Here is a 19,596-nt window from a genome sequence, read left to right as displayed (position 1 = left end):
CCAAACAGGGATGGAACTGACACTCCCTGCATTGGAAGGTAGAGTCCCAACCACTGGACCATCGGGGAAGTCCTGAGCTGATTTTCTATTGAGGAAACAGCAGGCAGAATTTGGGGAGACCTCCGTCCTCGGCCTGGAGGGTGCCCGTCTGCATTGCCTGCAGGGTGCCCATCTACATTGCCTGCAGGGTCCTCTGTCTCCTTCCTGTTCTCTCCAGCTTCAGGAATGTCAGACCGTGAGCCCTCTTGCTTGCGGACTGTTTTTTTTTTTTTTTTTTCTTTTTTTTTTTTTTCACTTAACTGTGTTCACCTTACAGATCCCGGCATCGGACAGTATCATGTGGAGTGGTTTCCGGAAGTCTGCACCCACAACGAATCCGCCAGGCTGGAGGCATCCTCAGCCGTGACCCAGGTGAGGAGGAGGAGGCCTGAAATGGGGGTGCTCGGGGGCTCTTAGACGCACCCGCCCTGCGGGCACAGCTGCACAGGAAGAGGTGCAGGCTGAACATGCCATGGGTGACTCAGTCACCGACCCGTTACCTTTGGACAGGTGGGGAGGAGACACAGCGTCACGTGTTCACTCACCCCTCATCCCTGCATGTTGTCAGCATGGTGGGGGGACCCTGAGACTCGGAGATTCCAGACACAGCTCACAAGGAGCTCCCAGGGCAAACGCCGTCAGCCTGGGAGTGTTTTATCTTAATCACACAGAAGCTCGGAATTCTCTTCTCCATTCTGAGTCGGAACCCCCTGTGACCTGAAGGCCTCATTTTCCCAGGGCAAATGGGAACACTTCCCAGGGTTTCTCTGCAGCCCTGTCCCTCAGCCTCACCTTCAGCTACATCCCTACCTTGTGCCAGCTTGTGCTGGGGGTGGAAGACCCGCCCGTCCTGGGCCCCAGCACGTGCTCTTCTGACGTTAAGGGTCCCGGACACGCTCCCAGCTGCAGCTCTTGTATAAGGGTAGGAGGCCGTGACAACTGCATGCCTAGAATTGACCCATACACTCCCTAACACAACTTACCTACAGTTGACACACACACCCTAATACAACTGCTTGTCTAGAATTGACACACACACCATAACACAACTGCTCGCCTGCAAGTGACACACACACCCTAATACAACTGCTGGCCCAGAATTGACACACACCGCCTGCCACACCAAGGGAAGGAGACATCACATGAGCTTGTTCCAACCATCACTCTCAGCTTTCCTGTTGGTGTCAGGTTATCTACATGTATACAAGGCCCTGAAAACAACACCCTAGAAGGGACACACACACACACCCTAACATACCAAGGGTAAGAAACATCGCACGAGCTTGTTACAAATGTCACGGTCAGCTTGCCTGTTCCTGTAAGGTTATATATGTGTGCAGGAGGCCACAACAATGCCACCCTACAGGGGACACGCACACGCTCACAAAGAGAGAGAAACAGCACAGTAGCTTGTAACAACCATCACCATCAGCTTCCTCTTCCTGTAAGGCGACAGTCCCAGCCCCGTCAGCCCTCCACGGTTGAGTCTGGCCTCGTCATTCTGTTTAATCATCACACTCCAGCCGGAAGCAACAGAGAGAGCCCTCCAGAGAGGGGAGACGAGACACGGCTCCAGAATGTCGTCTCTGCCTTCAGGAAAGACTCAGGTCTAAACTGAGCCTGTGTCTGGGAGGAAGCCCGAGTTAGCTTTTTTTTTTTTAATAACAATTCGGGTTGCTATTCACAGCTTTTCACCCTCCCTGTCCAGCCAGCTCCCCATGGTGGGTCGTGACGGTCAGAATGGGGCTGCCGTGGACTGAATGCTTCCACCTGGTTGTTCTAGAGCCTGGGTGACACCCCCTCGCCCCAGGAGCGGGGGTCATGGTGTAAATCATCTCGGTGAGGACCCTGTGTGGTTTTTGTAAAGGCTGTATCGCACACACGCACACACACACACACCCCCCACCACATACAAGAAGACAACCGCATGGGACATCATCGCATCTCCTGCCAAGTCCGTTCCCTTGTGAGAATTTTACAGCTGACGTGTTCTCTCTGTCTCCGTCTCGCTCTAGGAAAACTACATGATTCTTCTAGACCTGTCGTTCTCCTGCAAATACAAGGTGATCGTGCAAGCCGTGCGGCCCCAGGGCCGCTGGAAGGCGGAGAGCGCGTCCTTCACAACCCCGCCGTGCTCCGCGCTCAAGGGCAAGGCCCACAAGCACTTCAGCTGCCCCAGCGCGGAGGAGAGTACGTGTCACCTGGAATCCCCAGAGGGGCGCGGCGCTAGGCACAGCTCCAAAGCACGATTCACGAGGCCCCGAAACCCACAAGGGTCACCCCTTTCTAGACGGCCCTAGGACAGCCCTGTCTAAAGGGAACGTGTATATACGAACACTCGCATAGCCTCCGAAGTCCAGCTGCACTTAGCCACCCAGGCTTTGCTGAAGGATCAGCCCTTAGAAGTGAAAGAGAAAGTCGCTCAGTGGTGTCAGACTCTTTGCGACCCTGGACTGTACAGTCCATAGAATTCTCCAGGCCGGAATACTGGAGTGGGTAGCTTTTCCCTTCTCCAGGGGGATCTTCCCAACCTAGGGATGGATCCCAGGTCTCCCACATTACACACAGATTGTTTACCAGCTAAGCTACCACGGAAGCCCAAGAATACTAGAGTGGGTAGCCTATCCCTTCTCCAGGGATCTTCCCAACCCAGGAATGGAATCAGGGTCTCCTGCATTACAGGTGGATTCTTTACCAGCTGAGCCACCAAGGAAGCCCAACCTTGGAAGCCCAAGCCCTTAGAAGAGGGGCCGGTATCTGTCCCCGGGTGCTCTGGGGTGCACCTCGTGTAGCTCACTTGACTCGTGTTCAGCCCAGCCCCAGGGGCGTTACCCTTCACAGCCTTTCCATCCCCCATCTCCACCTTCTGCAGCCCTGGCCCACATCGAGGGACACTTATCCTCAGAAGCCCCGCCTGGGAGCTGGTTCTGGTCACTGCCGACGGCTCTCACCACGACCCCAGCCTTCCCCACCCACCCTATCCCCCAGCACCCACTCCTGCCCTCTCAGTGGCCCGGTCCTCTGAGATCACAGCACTCTTTTCTGCATCGTCCACTCCCATCTGCAAGCTGGACTCGAAAATGACCCTGAGCCGTCAGCAGCCACTAGGCACAGAGCTGCATAGATGAGGGTCCAGCTCAGATGTCATCTGCCCAGGCGGCCATGGGACCTCCCCCCGCCCAAGGGAGGTTGGGTCACTGACCCCGGGGCCCAGAGAATGGCACTCTGAACACCGTCTACTCTGGGGCTGCCCTCTCTCCACCCCTCTAACCGCTTCATGGTTCCCTTTCCTGCACCCACAGGTCACAGTCACGTGCGCCCCAAAATGCAGGCCAAACCTGAGAACCTGTCTGCCTCCTTCATGGTACACAATGCCAACATCACGGGGCACTTCTCCTGGAGGGTGAACCAGGCAGGCTTGCCGCAGCCGGCCACCGGCTTCCAAGTGACCTGGGCCGAGGTCACCACTGAGAGCCGGCCCAACAGCCTCCCAAACAGCATCATCTCTCAGTCTCAGATTCTGCCCATGGTGAGTGCCCGCCCACCTGCCCCATCTTGGGGTGGGTTCCCCCCCACCCGGAGGGAGCATCCCTGGGGGAGGCAGTTGGGCACCCCAAACCCCCACTGCAGGGGCAACGTGTTGAGACTCACATGTAGGCTTTCTTCTCCTGTGTGAATTCTTGTGCAAGAATCAGAACACACCACCAGGGTTCCTGTGGGCCCCCAGTGAATTCTTTTGTAAGAATCAGAGCACACCATCAGGGTTCCTATAGATTAACTATCACCATCATAAACTTAGGAGAAACCATCATCTAGCTAAACATGATGACCAGGGCCAGCTCTTAAGGAGACCTCTCCTGTCCACACAGAACACAAAGGTTTCACCATATTCTGTTCTTTTGAATCCCTGTCCTTCTGGGCCAAGCGGACGTGCCCCGTTTGAAGTGCTAAATTTGGCGGGGGGGGGGGGGAGAGCTAAAAAGAACCTTGTTCTTTCTCTTCATTTTCCCCTTCAAATCTAGCCAGAGCACATAATGAGCTGGAGTGCCTTCCAGGCCAACTTAATTCCTTGGCTTGGGGGGTGGGGGGGAAAGCATGTGTGGGCTTTTACCAACTCTCAAAATGCCCTTAGAATATGCAACTCTTGCTCCAAAAAGAGAAAAAAAAAAAAAAAAACACCTAAATCCCGGAAGGAAAAAAAAATTCCATGGAATTGGACAGTAATTATTCTGTGTATGTGCATTAGGTTCTATTGAGTTCTAAGACCAAAAAAAAAAAAAAGCGTTGGCATAAAAAGAAACATTTTTTGGCTGCGGGCACTGACAGATACTGTCTTTTAAGGAGCACAAGTTGGCGCGTTTCCCCGAGACGTGGATTATCAAGAATTCACATCACAAGATGTGCAGATGAAAACTTTTAAAGCCTGGGAAAGTCTTAGGTTCAGGAATGGAAAATGCAGTCCCCGGGAGGGGGTGGGGGTGAGCCACAAGAACTGGCCTGACTCATGTGAGCTCTTGGCTGCCAAGAGCCGGGGTCTCCTTGCTGCCCAGACCACCAGAGGCGGGGGACGGGGCGGGGAGGGGGGCTGTCTCCAGCGAACGTGGACAGATCGCGGTACCCTGACCATGGCGGAGTGGAAGCAAGCGAACCGCACCTGCGCGTAACACGGTGACGTCGCGAGGGGGTGTGGTCTCTGGAGGAGAGTCCAGACGTGGGTCGTGGTCAGAGGCAGCGCCTGACAGCCCCGTGTCCCCCAACGCCTTCCCTCCCCTTCCCCAGGATCACCCCGAGCTCTCGGTCCCGGGTCTGCGGCCCGCCACCCTCTACCGCCTGGAGGTGCAGGTGCTGACTGCGGGTGGGGAGGGGCCCGCCACCATCAGGACCTTCCGGACCCCCGACGTGCATGGTGAGTCCCGGCCGAGGGGGTGGGGGTCCCGCCTGGCTTGCAGACACACAGAAAGTCTTGGTGAAAAAACGAAAATCTATAGATCCAACATTGCAGGCTCCTACCCACAGGGAGTTCTCTGAACCTGAAGCCCCCCCACCCTTTGTATGTACTTCCTCCCAGCCTACCTGATCCGCTCCCTTTTTCCCTCCCCTGCACCCTCCTCCCCCCCTTCTGTTGCTTTTTTGCTCTACGGAAGGCATGCTTTTTCCTTATCTTCTAACCGTAAATACACAAGAGGTAGGGTTTCCAATGCAGATAGACGTTAGAGACATAAGGCTTGATCCATCGGTCGGGAAGATCCCTTGGAGGAGGGCATGGCAACCCACTCCAGGTTTCTTGCCTGGAAAGTCCCCACGGACAGAGGAGCCTGGACACGTTATATTCCATGGGGTCGCACAGAATTGGACACGACTGAAGTGACTTAGCATGCACCCACACAAGGGGGAAAAAATCCATCATCTCATATCATTCTGAAATTTTTTAAAAAATTAAGATGTTCAAATATAACTATATAGGAAATACTACTTTGGTATGGAGCTTATTACAGGTATTTCTACTATATATAATCTATTGGCTTCCCCGGTGGCTCAGCTGGTAAAGAATCCACCTGCAGTGCAGGAGACCCTGGTTTGATTCCTGGGTCAGGAAGACACCCCTGGAGAAGCGATAGCCTACGAACTCCAGTATCCTTGGGCTTCCCTGGTGGCTCATCTGGTAAAGAATCCGCCTGCAATGCAGGAGACCTGGATTTGATCCCTGGGTTGGGAAGATTCCCCCTGAAGAAGGGAAAGGCTACCCACTCCAGTATCCCAGCCTGGAGAATTCCATGGACTGTATAGTCCTTGGGGTCACAAAGAGTTGGACACCACTGAGCCGACTTTCATTTTCACTATCTATATTACATAAATTTTCTTCATGATATGATCCAAATCAGTCTACTTGACTTCCTGCTAAATCACGTAGATTAAAAATAATTGTCACCTATTGTTTCAAAACAAAGAGCCTCCCGGGCAGCACTAAGGAGATACGCTGGGGAGTGGTTGCAGTTATTTACCATAAAGGAGTTCTCATCCAACTGTGTTTGCTGATATTGAAAAAATGGGAAAGAAAATCTAGTGATGTCTTCAGAGGCCGCAACTGTTAGCTTTGGCAGTGATTGAATACGTGCTGGGTCTGCTAAGCCTGAAGTCCTGATCCACCCCCAACCCCACCCTCCCTTCCACCCTCCACATCCACAAGTCTGTTCTCTATGTCTGTGAGTCTGTTCTTGTTTCATAGATGTCACTCACGTGGAGTCTAAATTACGGCACAAAGGAACTTGACTAGGAAACAGAAACAAACTCAGAGACAGAGAGAACAGACTTGTGGGAGTTTGGGATCAGCAGATAGAAACCAGTATCCATAGGATGGATAAACAATGGGTCCTACATTGGAGCAAGGGGACTGCATCCTATATTCTATGATAAACCACGATGGAAAAGAATATACATAGTGTGTGAGCAAGGGAACTGCATCCCATATTCTGTGATAAGAAAGAAAGAAAGTGAAGTTGCTCAGTCATGTCTAACTCTTTGCAACCCCATGGACTATAGCCCACCAGACTCCTCCATCCATGGAATTTTCTAGGCAAGAGTACTGGAGTGGGGTTGCCATTTCCTTCTCCAGGGGATCTTCCCAACCCAGGATCTCTCGCATTGCGGGCTTTACTGTCTGAGCCACCAGGAAACCATGATGGAAAAGAATATATACAGTGTGTGCACACATATAGAAGCCGATGGCACCCCACTCCAGTACTCTTGCCTGGAAACTCACATGGACGGAGGAGCCTGGTGGGCTGCAGTCCATGGGGTCGCTAAGGGTCTGACATGACTGAGCGACTTCACTTTCACTTTTCACTTTCATGCATTGGAGAAGGAAATGGCAACCCACTCCAGTGTTCTTGCCTGGAGAATCCCAGGGATGGGGGAGCCTGGTGGGCTGCCATCTGTGGGGTCGCACAGAGTCGGACACGACTGAAGCGACTTAACAGCAGCAGCAGCAGCAGCAGGGGCATACATATAAAAACGGTATATATAAAACTGTACTCTCTCTCTCTCTCTATATATATATATATATATATATATACACTGTATATATAAAATTGAATCACTTTGGTCTACAGCAGAAATTAAACGCAACATTGTAAATCAACTATACTCTAATAAAATTTTAAAACGTATGTGTTGGGGAGCAAAGAGTATGCACAGTGGAATAAGTGCAGGAGGAAGCCAAGAGTCATTTAATGCAAGAGGGTGTGGTTCACTGGAACATGGTCCAAGGTGCTTGAGGCCCAGGTCAGGGTGTGAGACGGAGGATGGTGAGATTAACGTAGAGACGACTGCCTCTGAGTCACTTGTGGGATGGTGAAACGGAGACTTCCTGAAGGCCTTCGAGACTGCAGGGTCCATCGCTGAAAGCTTTGAAGGTCATTGGCACGTGGGTAGTAATTGAACCTGGGGGTGTGTACTGGAGGTCAGGAAGGTGAGGAGAGAACAAGACCAGGGAAGTGCTGTGGAAACCAGAACACCACGGCTCAAGGTGTCGGGCAAAGCGAAGAATCTACATTGGGGATAGTCTATGTCTTCCCAAATTCTTGTGGCTAAATACCAATTTTTTTTTTAATAGTCATTTCAACAGCTATATCTTAGGAGCAATGCTTTCATTTCTATTCCTGTTTTTAAACAGATCACTTAAAATATCAGATTCTTACTTTTCGCTTCAATTCTTCTGTCACTTTAAGTTCTTCATGTAGATGATGTGCTAGAAATAGTAGGTATCCACCCCCTCCACTGTTACACACTTAAGCCTCTGCTCTATTAGGAAAAACACACTGGAAGCTAATTTTAGTTCTTAGCAAATGGCAACAATTTTAGTTATTAGCTAAACGGCAACAATTGTGTATTTACAAAGATTAGTTATCAGCAGAACTAAACGGCAACAATTGTGTATTTACAAAAATTAGTTATTAGCAAAACTAAATGGTAACAATTGTGTGTTTAAAACAAAGAGAGCCTCCTGTTGGGTTTCAGATTATGTACATTGCTTTCTCAGCTTAAACTTTAAAAAGGCACGTCAACGGTTTATGTGTTGATAAGAATGAATGATCCTGGGTTTATTTTAGTTTTTAAATGATGGATCAGATTTGCCCCAGCAGCTTTTTGCACTTAGGAGTTTAAACACAAATAAAAGCCACCCCACTGGGAGCACCCTGTGTGACATCCTGTCCTGTTTGGGACCACATCCACCCATCACTTACAACGTCCCTCCACCGAAAGTGTGTGTGTCGTGAAAGGATGTGGTAATTTCTAAACTTTTCCAAGGAAATACAAAGGGTTCTGGCCGGCTTACATTCTTATAAAGAAAGGAGCTTGTCTTCTTTCTCTTGAGATCTTACAGTTCTACGGAGGGAACCAGAGAGCCGGGGAAGGCAGAGAGAAAAGAGAGGCAGGGTGGATGTGTATCTGCAAGTTCAGAGTCAGGGCTGGGAGGACCTGGGTGGCAAGGACCGCGGGCAGGGCACAGACACACACCTGTTCCTCCAGTCGGTCCAGCCGGGGACAGCGGCCAGACTGACACGTCCGTTCTGTCTCTAGGCCCCCATCTGAAACACCACCATCCCCACCACTACAAGCCTCCTGCAGAAAGATACTGAGCTGCTCTGAGAGCCCGTCTGAACCCTGAGTGAGTGTGGAAGCTGGCACAACCCCCCAAGGACTGGCTGTGCCCACTGGGAGGCATCAGGCCCTTCCTGGAGGACCGCCCGCCTCTGCCTAATAACCGCAGGGCGCTCAACGCTCCGTCTACCCTGGAAAACGCGCCGCGAAAACCAGGGACCCGCAGTGAGCCTTGCGAAGGTGGGGGTGGGGTGGGGGGGACAGGTTCCCGTGACAATGGACGACAGGTAGCCCAGCCCTGTTCCGCTTCTAATTCTTGCCTGCCTGTGTGGTGAAGCTCCTCCAATGCAGGTCTGAGATGTCCCGGAATTTGCACCAACAAATTCCTCAAAGAAGCCATTTACACACGTAATAGGCCTGCCCTATTACGTAAGCATACAGTTACTCACTGAACATTGGAGATTACATTCTTGATTGGATTTGCCAGATCAATGGAAGAGTATCCAGATTTTTACGTCCTAATATTTATTCAGAGATTTCTGAAGATGAATTTTTTTTTTAAATCACCTGTGGGTTTTTTTTTTTCAACTGAAAAATCTGTAAACCCAAAATATTGCCCATTAGTTTGAACCTAAAATGCTCCAGCTTCAAGCACTCAAGCTTCATTTTAAACAAAGACATAGATAAGTTTGACCTCGAAAGGACAGTTTCTGTTAAGACATGCCCAGCCAGGAGGAGTCAACAGTGCTACCCAGAGTCTGCCCTGGAGAAATTGAAACTGTTTTCTGGGGCTTTAATATTTTGTCCTTCGAGAAGTTTTCCTGATACTGTATTTATATTTTCCTTTTTTCCTTAATGGGGAAAACACCTGCTGATTTGCTTTGTTTTGCCACTTTCTTATATCTTAACACGCTACAAAACCTCTTGCTTGAAATGAAAGAAACCCAACTATCGAATATTTTCAAATCTTTACTGAGATTTTCCCCTTTTCTTAATTAAAGCAAGCTCTTTAGTAGAATATTCTCCATAATGTAGAAAAGGCAGAGGGGGACTCTGGAAGGTAGAGAAGGACAGCTGTTTGTCTTGGACTAACCTACCTTTGCTTTCCAGGTGGCTCAGTGGTAAAGAATCTGCCTGCTAATGCAGGAGATGCAGCTACGGGTTCGATCCCTGGGTTGCAAAGATCCCCTGGAGGAGGAAATGGCAACCCACTCCAGAATTCTTGCCTGGAGAAAATCCCATGGACAGAGGAGCCTGGCGGGCTACAGTCCGTGGGGTTGCAAAGAGTCAGACACAATTTAACAACTAAACAGGAAACCTTGCTCTACTCCTTCAAATCTATTACATCTTATTTGAAAAATTTAATTGAAAAATTACGAGGCACCATGCTAACACCTCATAGCATGAACTCAACTGAAGACACGGTGTTAGTATATAGCGTTGAGGGGAATGTTGGGGCACCCTTCAACTAGAGATGTTTTAATATATTTTTTGCTTGAAGGGACACCCATGTGTATACACATGTATGTATGTGTGTCTGTATACTTCCGGGTAGGTATACTATATATATGGAGAAGGAAATGGCAACCCACTCCAGTATTCTTGCCTGGAGAATCCCAGGGACGGAGGAGCCTGGTGGGCTGCCATCTATGCGGTTGCACAGAGTCGGACACGACTGAAGCGACTTGGCAGCAGCAGCAGCATACAATATATACATACATGTAAATACACACACACAGACAGACATATATACACGTGGGTAGCTTGAGTATAAGTCGCTGCAAAAATTGTTTTCCCAACTCACCCTTGATGGATGCAACTCTAAAGATCATTCAAGTAATCTGTTTTCCCCATCGGTGTCGATTCTATGAGAAAACGGCGATTTCTCCAAATTAAACATTTGCACGGAAGGGCGTCCTCATCTCATTATCTACACGAGGAACACAGAAAAAGCTCTTGTGCACCTGGGAGCCTGCCCTTTTTCTTCCTTCCCGAAAGCCTGCGGTGGGCGCCCTGGTTGCCAGGGGTTGAATGAGCAGCGAGGGGTTGAATGAGCACCGCGGGGCGAGAACGTGAGGGTCTCGACTCCTCCCCGGAGGCCCAGGCTCTTAAGTGCGGACACTAGGCAGAGAGACGACCCCTGTTATCACACGCACGCCTGTCTCCCCGGAGAACCCCGGGGCCGGTAGGCATGGATCTCTGACGGAACAGATGGAAAAAAACTACTTCCTGCGTCGTCGACGAGCTTGGAAGCTTGAGCAGGCGGGCGGTGCTTTGCAGCCGGCAGGAGGGGCTACGTGGGGATCTCAAGGGTGCAGGCAGCTCATGGGGCTTCGGGCTGTTTCTCTGCAGCTCCTTACGTGGTCTGGGGTGGACTCTGCAACAGAGTGTCCCTGCAGAGTCAGCGCGTTCCCCTTCTGCACGGAGATGGGAGAGCCTTCACGGAGGACGCATGCGCAAACACAGAGCTCATCTCTAAAACCACGGGTTTCCCCCAGACACGGTTCCCAGCATCTGGATTTTCAAACCCTCAGAATCTCAAAAGGGAAGTCTTCAAATTATTATTGGCTGTGTGTTTATTGTCTATCTTCATTGGTCCTAAATATATCCGTAAGTATTTGTGCCAGCCTATCTTTGTACTGTTGTACAGTTTAAAACGCGGGAGTATATACATAGATGCAAAATATTATTAAATTATTAAATACACTTAATTTTGTAAAATTTAATGACGTTTGTTTTGCCTGGGCCATAGACGTTGAGCAAATACATTTTTAGTTCGGATCAAGGTTCTGAAGCTTCTGTCTTCCTTGAAATACCTGAAGCAGGTCTTATGAGCATTTCATTCTGCTTTAATATTTGATACATTTTATTAGTATTATTGGAAGAGAAGACTAGGCAGTAAAAGAAAGCTGAGTTTCCTTTATAAATTTCAATAATATTGAAATGAGCAAAAATATAATTACAGTTTTTTGAATTTTTTAAAATTTGCCCTAATAAAGGTCTAAAATTTTATGTTGTTTAATTTTAAAACCAATTTCGTAGCTGATTCTCTGTTTTATTGAAATTAGATGCACTTCTCTGATATGAGAAAAAGTATATTGAGTGACAGTATTTACTCTTTAAAAAAGTCAAGCTCATCAAACACATGAAGTCATCAAATACAAGTGCGTAACGTGATATACATCGAGGCTGTGTGCATCTTTTTACTGAGAATATTCACTCCTCGGTGATGGGTTTATTTATCGGGGCTGTCCTCTTGTTGTATGTGGGCTCAGGGAGCAATCTTTATAAACGAATGTGTGCCCTTCACATCATCCAGTGTTATTTTAATATAAAAATGGGAAGGAAATCCAGAAACGAGGGAATAAACATACACTTAGACCTGAGCAGAGACTAACACATTACAAAGCAGTTACTCCCAGTAAAATTTTCTTCAAGAGACAGTAATGTTTATGACAGGTAAAATTTCCAGAATCCAAAGTTTACAAACAGATCTCTGTCCTAGAAAGACCTGGAGGAACCCAGAACCCATCTAGAGAACAGAACCCATCCTCCAGCTCAGCGCTGCTGAGACTTAGGGCCGCACGGCTCTCTGTTGGTGGGCAGGACCTGCCCTCGGCACTGTGGGGCGTGGAGAGGCACCCCTGGTCTCCACCCACCAGAGGCGAGGAGCACCCCACCCCGGATGTGATGACCACATGCTCTGTTGTCACAGCCCACACCATCTTGGGGTACAGAGTCACCCCCGGTGACAAATACCGCATCGTAATAATGTTCACCGAATAGAGGAAAACTGCCCTCTGCAAGGCGGAACTGAGTCAACTGGAGTAGGCACACCTGGGAAGTGCTTACACTGGACCTCAAAGCCCTTAGCGGTATCTTTTATCTGCACTGAAGAACCTGATTAAAAGGCTGAGTTTGTGTATCATGTGAGTGCAAAGATTCACTTTGTCCTACTGACCAGGCAGCATCATTTACAATGATGGGAGTCTTACTTAACGCCCTTTCTCACACCATATGTTGTGGGGTTCGTCAGATTCAGTCCTGTGAGTGCAAATATCTCAATCTAGACTTAGGCACACGTGCATATCGTCACCAGAACACAGAAGCTAAATACCCGTTGCGTTGTACGTTCATTTACGATAAAAATGCGCAAAGCTGGCGGCCCATGTCTATGGTTTCGCATGGCCAAACTCAGCTTCTCACCTCTCCTGGACATTTGGCAAGTTACACCACTCACAGAGTGACTCACACAGGTCTCTGCAGAGCTGTTAGGACTTTTCCTTGACATAACCATAGTGCGCAGATAACAGAATGGCTACCCTCTCATCCAAACCATGTCCCTTAGACAGATCATTTAAAAGTCAATATTTATTTATGTATGTAATAAAAAATGATTTTGTGTGTCATGTTATTTAGAGAGAAATAATCTTGTAAACAGATGTTGTAAAAAGAAAACACAAAAGCATTGTAAATAGTCTGATCTCTGTCACTCGTTATTTTCATGTTAGAGTCTGTACATACTGACTGATTCCATAATAAAGGACCTTTAAACCTGCTCAGTGGACTAAACTTGTTACTTTCCTGAAAACACACACACACACACACATTTTCTTTTCACTTAGAAAAATGAGCAGTTTCCTATGACGCTGGGGAGACTGAAAAAGCTTCATTCTCCTGTCAGTATGACTAGAACTCAAAGTCTGGTCAAAGATCGAAGGCGGGAGGAGAAGGGGGCGACAGAGGATGGGATGGGTGGATGGCATCATCGACTCAATGGACGTGAGTTGGAGTAAACCCCGGGAGATGGTGATGGACAGGGAGGCCTGGCGTGCTGCCGTCCACAGTGTCACAGACAGTCAGACACAACTGAAAGACTGAACAACAACAAACAGAAATGCAACAAGGCAGCTCGTTGTCCTGCACAGAATGTTCTGGACTATTGACGGAGATCACTGCATCACGGTTTTCACTCTGTTTACAAGCATGACTCTCAATGGTTTTGGTGGCATTTTCCATCCATTGGTCCACAGGCTTAAACAACTGTCCCCCTCCACCACCCCCGACCCCAGGAGCTGTCCATAAAATGCTACTAGATACATGTTGTGCTCATAAGCTTTCAGCCACAGCCCTTGGTTCTCAACAGCAGTCACTGCAGGTGGTGGGGGGCGGGGGGCGAGGAATCCCCTCCCCAGCAGAGGGTTGTGCAGACCCTCACACCGGGTGGGCGCTGTGCCCACGGGCATCTCCACCTGTGACTTAGGAGGATACTACTCCATAAACCACCCGAAGAAGGTGGTCCATCTGAAAGCTGAGATGAGTTCTGTCTCCATCAAATCACCTTATTTCTCTACGCATTCACCAGGCAGGAATGTCCTTAAAGTTTCTGCTGCTGCGTGGTCCTGCTATATGGGTGAGATATTGGCTATGAGGGCAGTCCCAGGTCTTCAAGGGCTGCTTCTTCTAGGAGAAGGCGACTAGACAACTGGAGAGGGTGAGAAACCCGAGGAGGAAAAGAAAGCAGAGCGTTGGGTGAGGGAGAGGCTGTGGGGTCCTGACTTTCATGTTCTTAGGCAGGATCACCGTGGGCTGAGACCCCCACGGTGAAGAAGCTGGTGGCTACCCAAGGGATGGATGTGGGGCGCCCACAGGGAGACACGGGACCTCTGAGGTGTGAGCCTGGGCTTCCTGAGTGACATCCAGAGCCAGCTAGCTTTCCTCCTGTTGTTTTCTGATCTCTCCTTGAAAAAATGATGGGATTTTCCTGACAAAAAAAATCAAACATTTGTGTTGTGTTTATAATCAGAAGCGGCTGCATGTAGAGAGACCGTGCTGGTCAGTGGCCCAGTAAATTCTCAAACAATGGTGATGGACTCTTTTTTTAAAAAAATACATGAGCCACACCTAAGAATCTGGACACACAAGGTGCACTGTCGCCTGACTACGTTTTTGTGAACTTTCTAGAACAGCAAAGTCCGTGGAAGCAGAAAACACCTGGGTTAGCTGCCGGGGACTGGAGGGGGGACCGGGTGGGAAGTGCTTCATGGGGACAGCGTTCACGTCTGGACGTGATGACAAGGTTTTGCAACTTTATAGAGGGGATGGTTGTGCGTTTTGAACAGGAACTGAACGCCACTGAATTACACTCTTTAAAAATGGTCCAGTTCATGCGACGCAAGCCTTCACTAGGAGAAACATATAGGCAACACCACGTAATTTCCAAATACAACAGAGGTTAAATATCACAACCCAGCGTGAGTACAAATACAACTTATTTGCAGAACGAATTATCCATCTGACTTTCAAATGAAAAGCAAGCAGAAATCCCACTGAGGAAATAATGTCCCTGGCCAGGAGGGTGTGCTGGATCTGAGTCCCACTCCTGGTACCCCAAATCCAGGCCTGGGCAGTGCCCCTCCTGATGGCAGCCCTGCTGCTGAGCCCCCACACCAGCTGCCTGAGTCACTCTCAACATTGAGGCTTCACCCCCGAGGAACCCCATTTCAACCCCCTCAGGTCCTCCAGTCCATGATGACACCATTCCCCAGACCCGTTGTCCATGCTGGCGCTGAGCTCCACGTGCCGGCAGCTGCATTGCTCCTCCATGTGGGCTCCACCTTCCCTGCTTCCAGCCACTCCCACCAACATCAGAGGGACTGTGCACTCAGCTCTGAGGTGACTGTGGGCTCAGAGCTCAGGCCCAAGACATTCAGCTGATGTCTCTCAGAAACCCCACAGGCCACAAGGTGGGGCGGGGGAATGGTGGGTTCAAGATCTATTCACAGTCCTAAGAAAGGGAAAATGTCTGCAATCTAGGATAGTCTACCCAGCAAGATGATCATTCAGAATGGAAGAGAGAGAAAAGAATTTCTCAGTGGAGCAAAAAAAAAAAAAAAAAATCTCCAAGAAGACAGCAATACTCAACCTATCTTAAAAGGAAAACAAATAGAAAGTTCTTCTCTACACAGAAAAAGGGAGCAAGAATCCATAGGGAAGAGAAAAATCAACAGTAGGGAAAGCAAACACACGAGAAAGGCATGACAGCCACCTAAATAAGCCACTGCATAGAGTACACGACGGAAGAAAGACAGTCTCTTCAGCCAGTGGTGCTAGGAAAGCCAGACAGATGCATGTAAATCAAAGAAGCTAGAACACTTGCTCACACCATGTGCTGTGTGCTCAGTCGCTTCAGTCGTGTTCGACTCTTTGTGACCCCGTGGATTATAGCCCGCCAGGCTCCTCTGTCCATGGGATTCTCCAGGCAAGATTACTGGAGTGGGTTGCCATTTCCTCCTCCGGGGGGGATCTTCCCAACCTAGGGATCGAACCTGAGGCTCCTGCATTGCAGGTGGATTCTTTACTGCTAGCAGCACCTGGGGAGCCATCGTCACGTCATACTCAAAGATAAACTCAAAACGTTTTAAAGACCTAAATATAGGACGTGATACCCTTCAACTCCTAGAGAAGACCGTAGGCAAAACATTCTCATACATAAGTCATAGCAGCACGTTCTTAGCTCAGTCTTCCAAGATAGAAGAAGTAAAAGCAATAATACACAAATGGGACCTAATCAAACCAAATTTTGCACAGCTAAGGAAACCACAAACAAAATGAAAAGACAACTTACACAACAGGAGGGAATATTTGTAAATGAAGAGAATGACAAGGGATTAATCTCCAAAATACACAAACAGCTCACGATTCAACAAGAAACAAAAATACCCAATTAAAAAAATGGGTAGAACACCTACATAGACATTTCTCAAAAATGTCCGTTGGCCATACAGATGGCCATACAATAGGCATGTAAAAAGATGCTCAACATCACTATGTATTAGAGAATTGCAAATAAAACCTACAGTGAGGTACAACCTCACACTGGTCAGAATGGCCAGCATTAAAAAGTCTACACATAACAAATGCTGGAGAGGATGTGGACAAAAGGGAACCCTCCTACACTGTTGGTGGGAATGTAAGTTGGTGTAGCCATTACGGAGAACAGTATGGAAGTTCCTTAAAAAACTAAAAATAGAGCTACCATACAATCCAGCAATCGCACTGCTCGGCAAGTATCTGGAAAGAAATGAAACCTCTAATTCAAAAAGATACATGGACCTCAATGTTCACGGCAACACTGCTTACAACAGTCAAGACACAGAAACAACCCAAGTGCCCGTCGGCAGACAACTGATTTAAGATGTGATACATGTCAATATATATGTGTTCAGTTCAGTTCAGTTGCTCAGTCGTGTCCGACTCTTTGCGACCCCATGAACTGCAGCATGCCAGGCCTCCCTGTCCATCACCAACTCCCGGAGTCCACCCAAACCCATGCCCCTCGAGTCAATGACGCCATCCAACCATCTCATCTTCTGTCGTTCCCTTCTCCTCCCACCCTCAATCTTTCCAAGCATCAGGGTCTTTTCAAATGAATCAGCTCTCTGCATCAGCATCAGTACTTTCAATGAATACTCAGAGTTGATTTCCTTTAGGATGGATCGCTTGGATCTCCTTGCAGTCCAAGGGACTCTCAAGAGTCTTCTCCAATACCACAGTTCAAAAGCATTAATTCTTTGGTGCTCAGCTTTCTTTATAGTCCAACTCTCACATCCATACATGACCACTGGAAAAACCATAGCCTTGACTAGACGGACCTTTGTTGGCAAAGTAATGTCTCTGCTTTTGAATATGCTGTCTAGGTTGGTCATAAGTTTCCTTCCAAGGAGTAAGGGTCTTTTAATTTCATGGCTGCAGTCACCATCTGCAGTGATTTTGGAGCCCAGAAAAATAAAGTTAGCCACTGTTTCCCCATCTATTTCCCATGAAGTCATGGGACCAGATGCCATGATCTTCATTTTCTGAATGTTGAGCTTTAAGCCAACTTTTTCACTCTCCACTTTCACTTTCATCAAGAGGCTTTTTAGTTCCTCTTCACTTTCTGCCATCAGGGTGGTGTCATCTGCAAATCTGAAGTTATTGATATCTCTCCCAGCAATCTTGATTCCAGCTTGTGTTTCCTCCAGCCCAGCGTTTCTCATGATGTACTCTGCATATAAGTTAAATAAGCAGGGTGACATTATATAGCTTTGATGTACTCCTTTTCGTATTTGAAACCAGTCTGTTGTTCCATGTCCAGTTCTAACCATTGCTTCCTGACCTGCATACAGGTTTCTCAAGAGGCAAGTCAGGTGGTCTGGTATTCCCATCTCTTTCCAAATTTTCCACAGTTTATTGTGATCCACACAGTCAGTGGCTTTAACAGATACCTCTTCCCTTTGGTAAGTACAGTATATAAAATAGACAAGCATCAAGGAGCTACTGTATAGCACACTTGGGCAAACTCCGGGAGATAGTGAAGGACAGGAAGGCATGACATGCTACCATCTGCAAGGTTGCAAAGAGTCAGACACAACTGACCCAACAACAACAACAGGGAATGATAATTTCTTGGAATCACCTGCAATGCTAATTAATCTGAAACAATATATATACATAGATCATGAAATTACTTTGATGTACATCTGAAACTAACACAATACTGCAAATCGACTACAGTTCAACTGTAAGAACAAATAGTCAAGACAGGTCACTGCCCGAGAACCTCATCTGGGTTTTCCCCCCAGCGGTAACGTTGTTCAAACAAATTACAGGACAGAGTCATAACCAGAAACCTGCCATCAGCACCACCCAGAGAGCTTAGTCAGATGATTCACATGTCCCTGGATTTACACACACATGCGTGTGTCTTTATTTAGTTCTACGTGATTTTACCACGTGTATATACATGCCACTGGTTTTTTTTTTGTCTTTTCATACTGTGCATGGGGTTGCTCCTTGGAAGAAAAACTATGACAAACCTAGACAGTGCCATTAAAAGCAGAGATATCACTTTGCTGACAAAGTGATATCCATATAGTCAAAACCATGGTTTTTTCCAGTAGCTGGGTATGGGTGTGAGAGTTGGACCATAAAGAAAGCTGAGTGATGAAGAACTGATGTTTTCGAACTGTGGTGCTGGAGAAGACTTGAGAGTCCCTTGGACTGCAAGGAGATCCAACCAGTCCATCCTAAAGGAAATCAGTCCTGAATATTCATTGGAAGGACTGATGCGGAAGCTGAAACTCCAATCCTTTGGCTACCTGATGCAAAGAACCAACTCATTGGAAAAGACCCCGATGTTGGGAAAGATTGAAGGCAGGAGGAGAAGGGTACGACAGAGGACGAGATGGTTGGATGGCATCACCGACTCAGTGGACATGAGTTTAAGCAAGCTCTGGGAGATGGTGATGGACAGGGAAGCCTGGCGTGCTGCAGTCCATGGGGTTGCAAAGAGTTAGACACGACTAAGCGACTGAACAGCACTGTTTTCTAAGCAAAAGAACATCTAAACCACAATTAGTTAAATTCACTTTAAGGAAGTATTGTGTATTTTTGCAATTTCCCTCAAGCTGGATGCCATTTGTTGCATAACGGTGTTAACTTCAACGCTATCGAAACAATCAGTTCATTAAGCATTTGACAGTATCTTGAATTTCAGGCTATGACTTGTTTTCCTAAAGCTGCATGCCTACCACCAGTTCTGGCTATAAAGCTCTGTCTTGTCCAGTGAAACTAAACCTATGTGTAAATAAAATCCACAGATCTGAAAACTCATTTCACGGATTGAGAGGAATGTATGTGCATATTTATGGTCGAGATGTGGGTTTTAGGGAGGGTTAAAAAAGAAAAAGGAAACAGTGATATTTGTTCCTGTGTAGAAAGTCAGACCTTGCCCAAAGTAGTAAACACTCTGTTGTTTCAGATTAACATAACGCTGAGAGATGAATTTTGAATAACTGCCTCCAGTTGATATCAACCTCACTTCAGTCCAGATGCTTTCAAAACTCACTGCAGGTTAGATCCTGGGGGAGACCTCGCTAGAGTCCTCTGGCACCTTCAGGTCTAGAGTGAAAGAAT

At 47.8% G+C, this 19,596-nt stretch overlaps 1 protein-coding gene across 1 annotated transcript in view; it reads left to right on the top strand.

The window, feature by feature from the left end:
* The window catches only part of ANOS1 (anosmin 1), a 211,900-nt gene extending 198,701 nt beyond the window's left edge, over nucleotides 1-13,199 (top strand). The window contains exons 10-14 of the mRNA XM_027533540.1: nucleotides 317-411; nucleotides 2,055-2,229; nucleotides 3,342-3,568; nucleotides 4,819-4,945; nucleotides 8,620-13,199. Coding sequence (XP_027389341.1) covers nucleotides 317-411; nucleotides 2,055-2,229; nucleotides 3,342-3,568; nucleotides 4,819-4,945; nucleotides 8,620-8,678 — 683 coding nt within the window. The 3' untranslated portion in view covers nucleotides 8,679-13,199. The remainder of the gene's footprint in view (nucleotides 1-316; nucleotides 412-2,054; nucleotides 2,230-3,341; nucleotides 3,569-4,818; nucleotides 4,946-8,619) is intronic.
* The last annotated feature ends 6,397 nt before the right edge of the window (nucleotides 13,200-19,596 follow it).

This window comes from Bos indicus x Bos taurus, chromosome X (genome assembly GCF_003369695.1).
Source record: "Bos indicus x Bos taurus breed Angus x Brahman F1 hybrid chromosome X, Bos_hybrid_MaternalHap_v2.0, whole genome shotgun sequence".
In the NCBI taxonomy this organism is placed as follows: Eukaryota; Metazoa; Chordata; class Mammalia; order Artiodactyla; family Bovidae; genus Bos; species Bos indicus x Bos taurus.
Note: the sequence above shows the minus strand (reverse complement) of the source record. Positions and strands in the feature narration are given on the sequence as shown.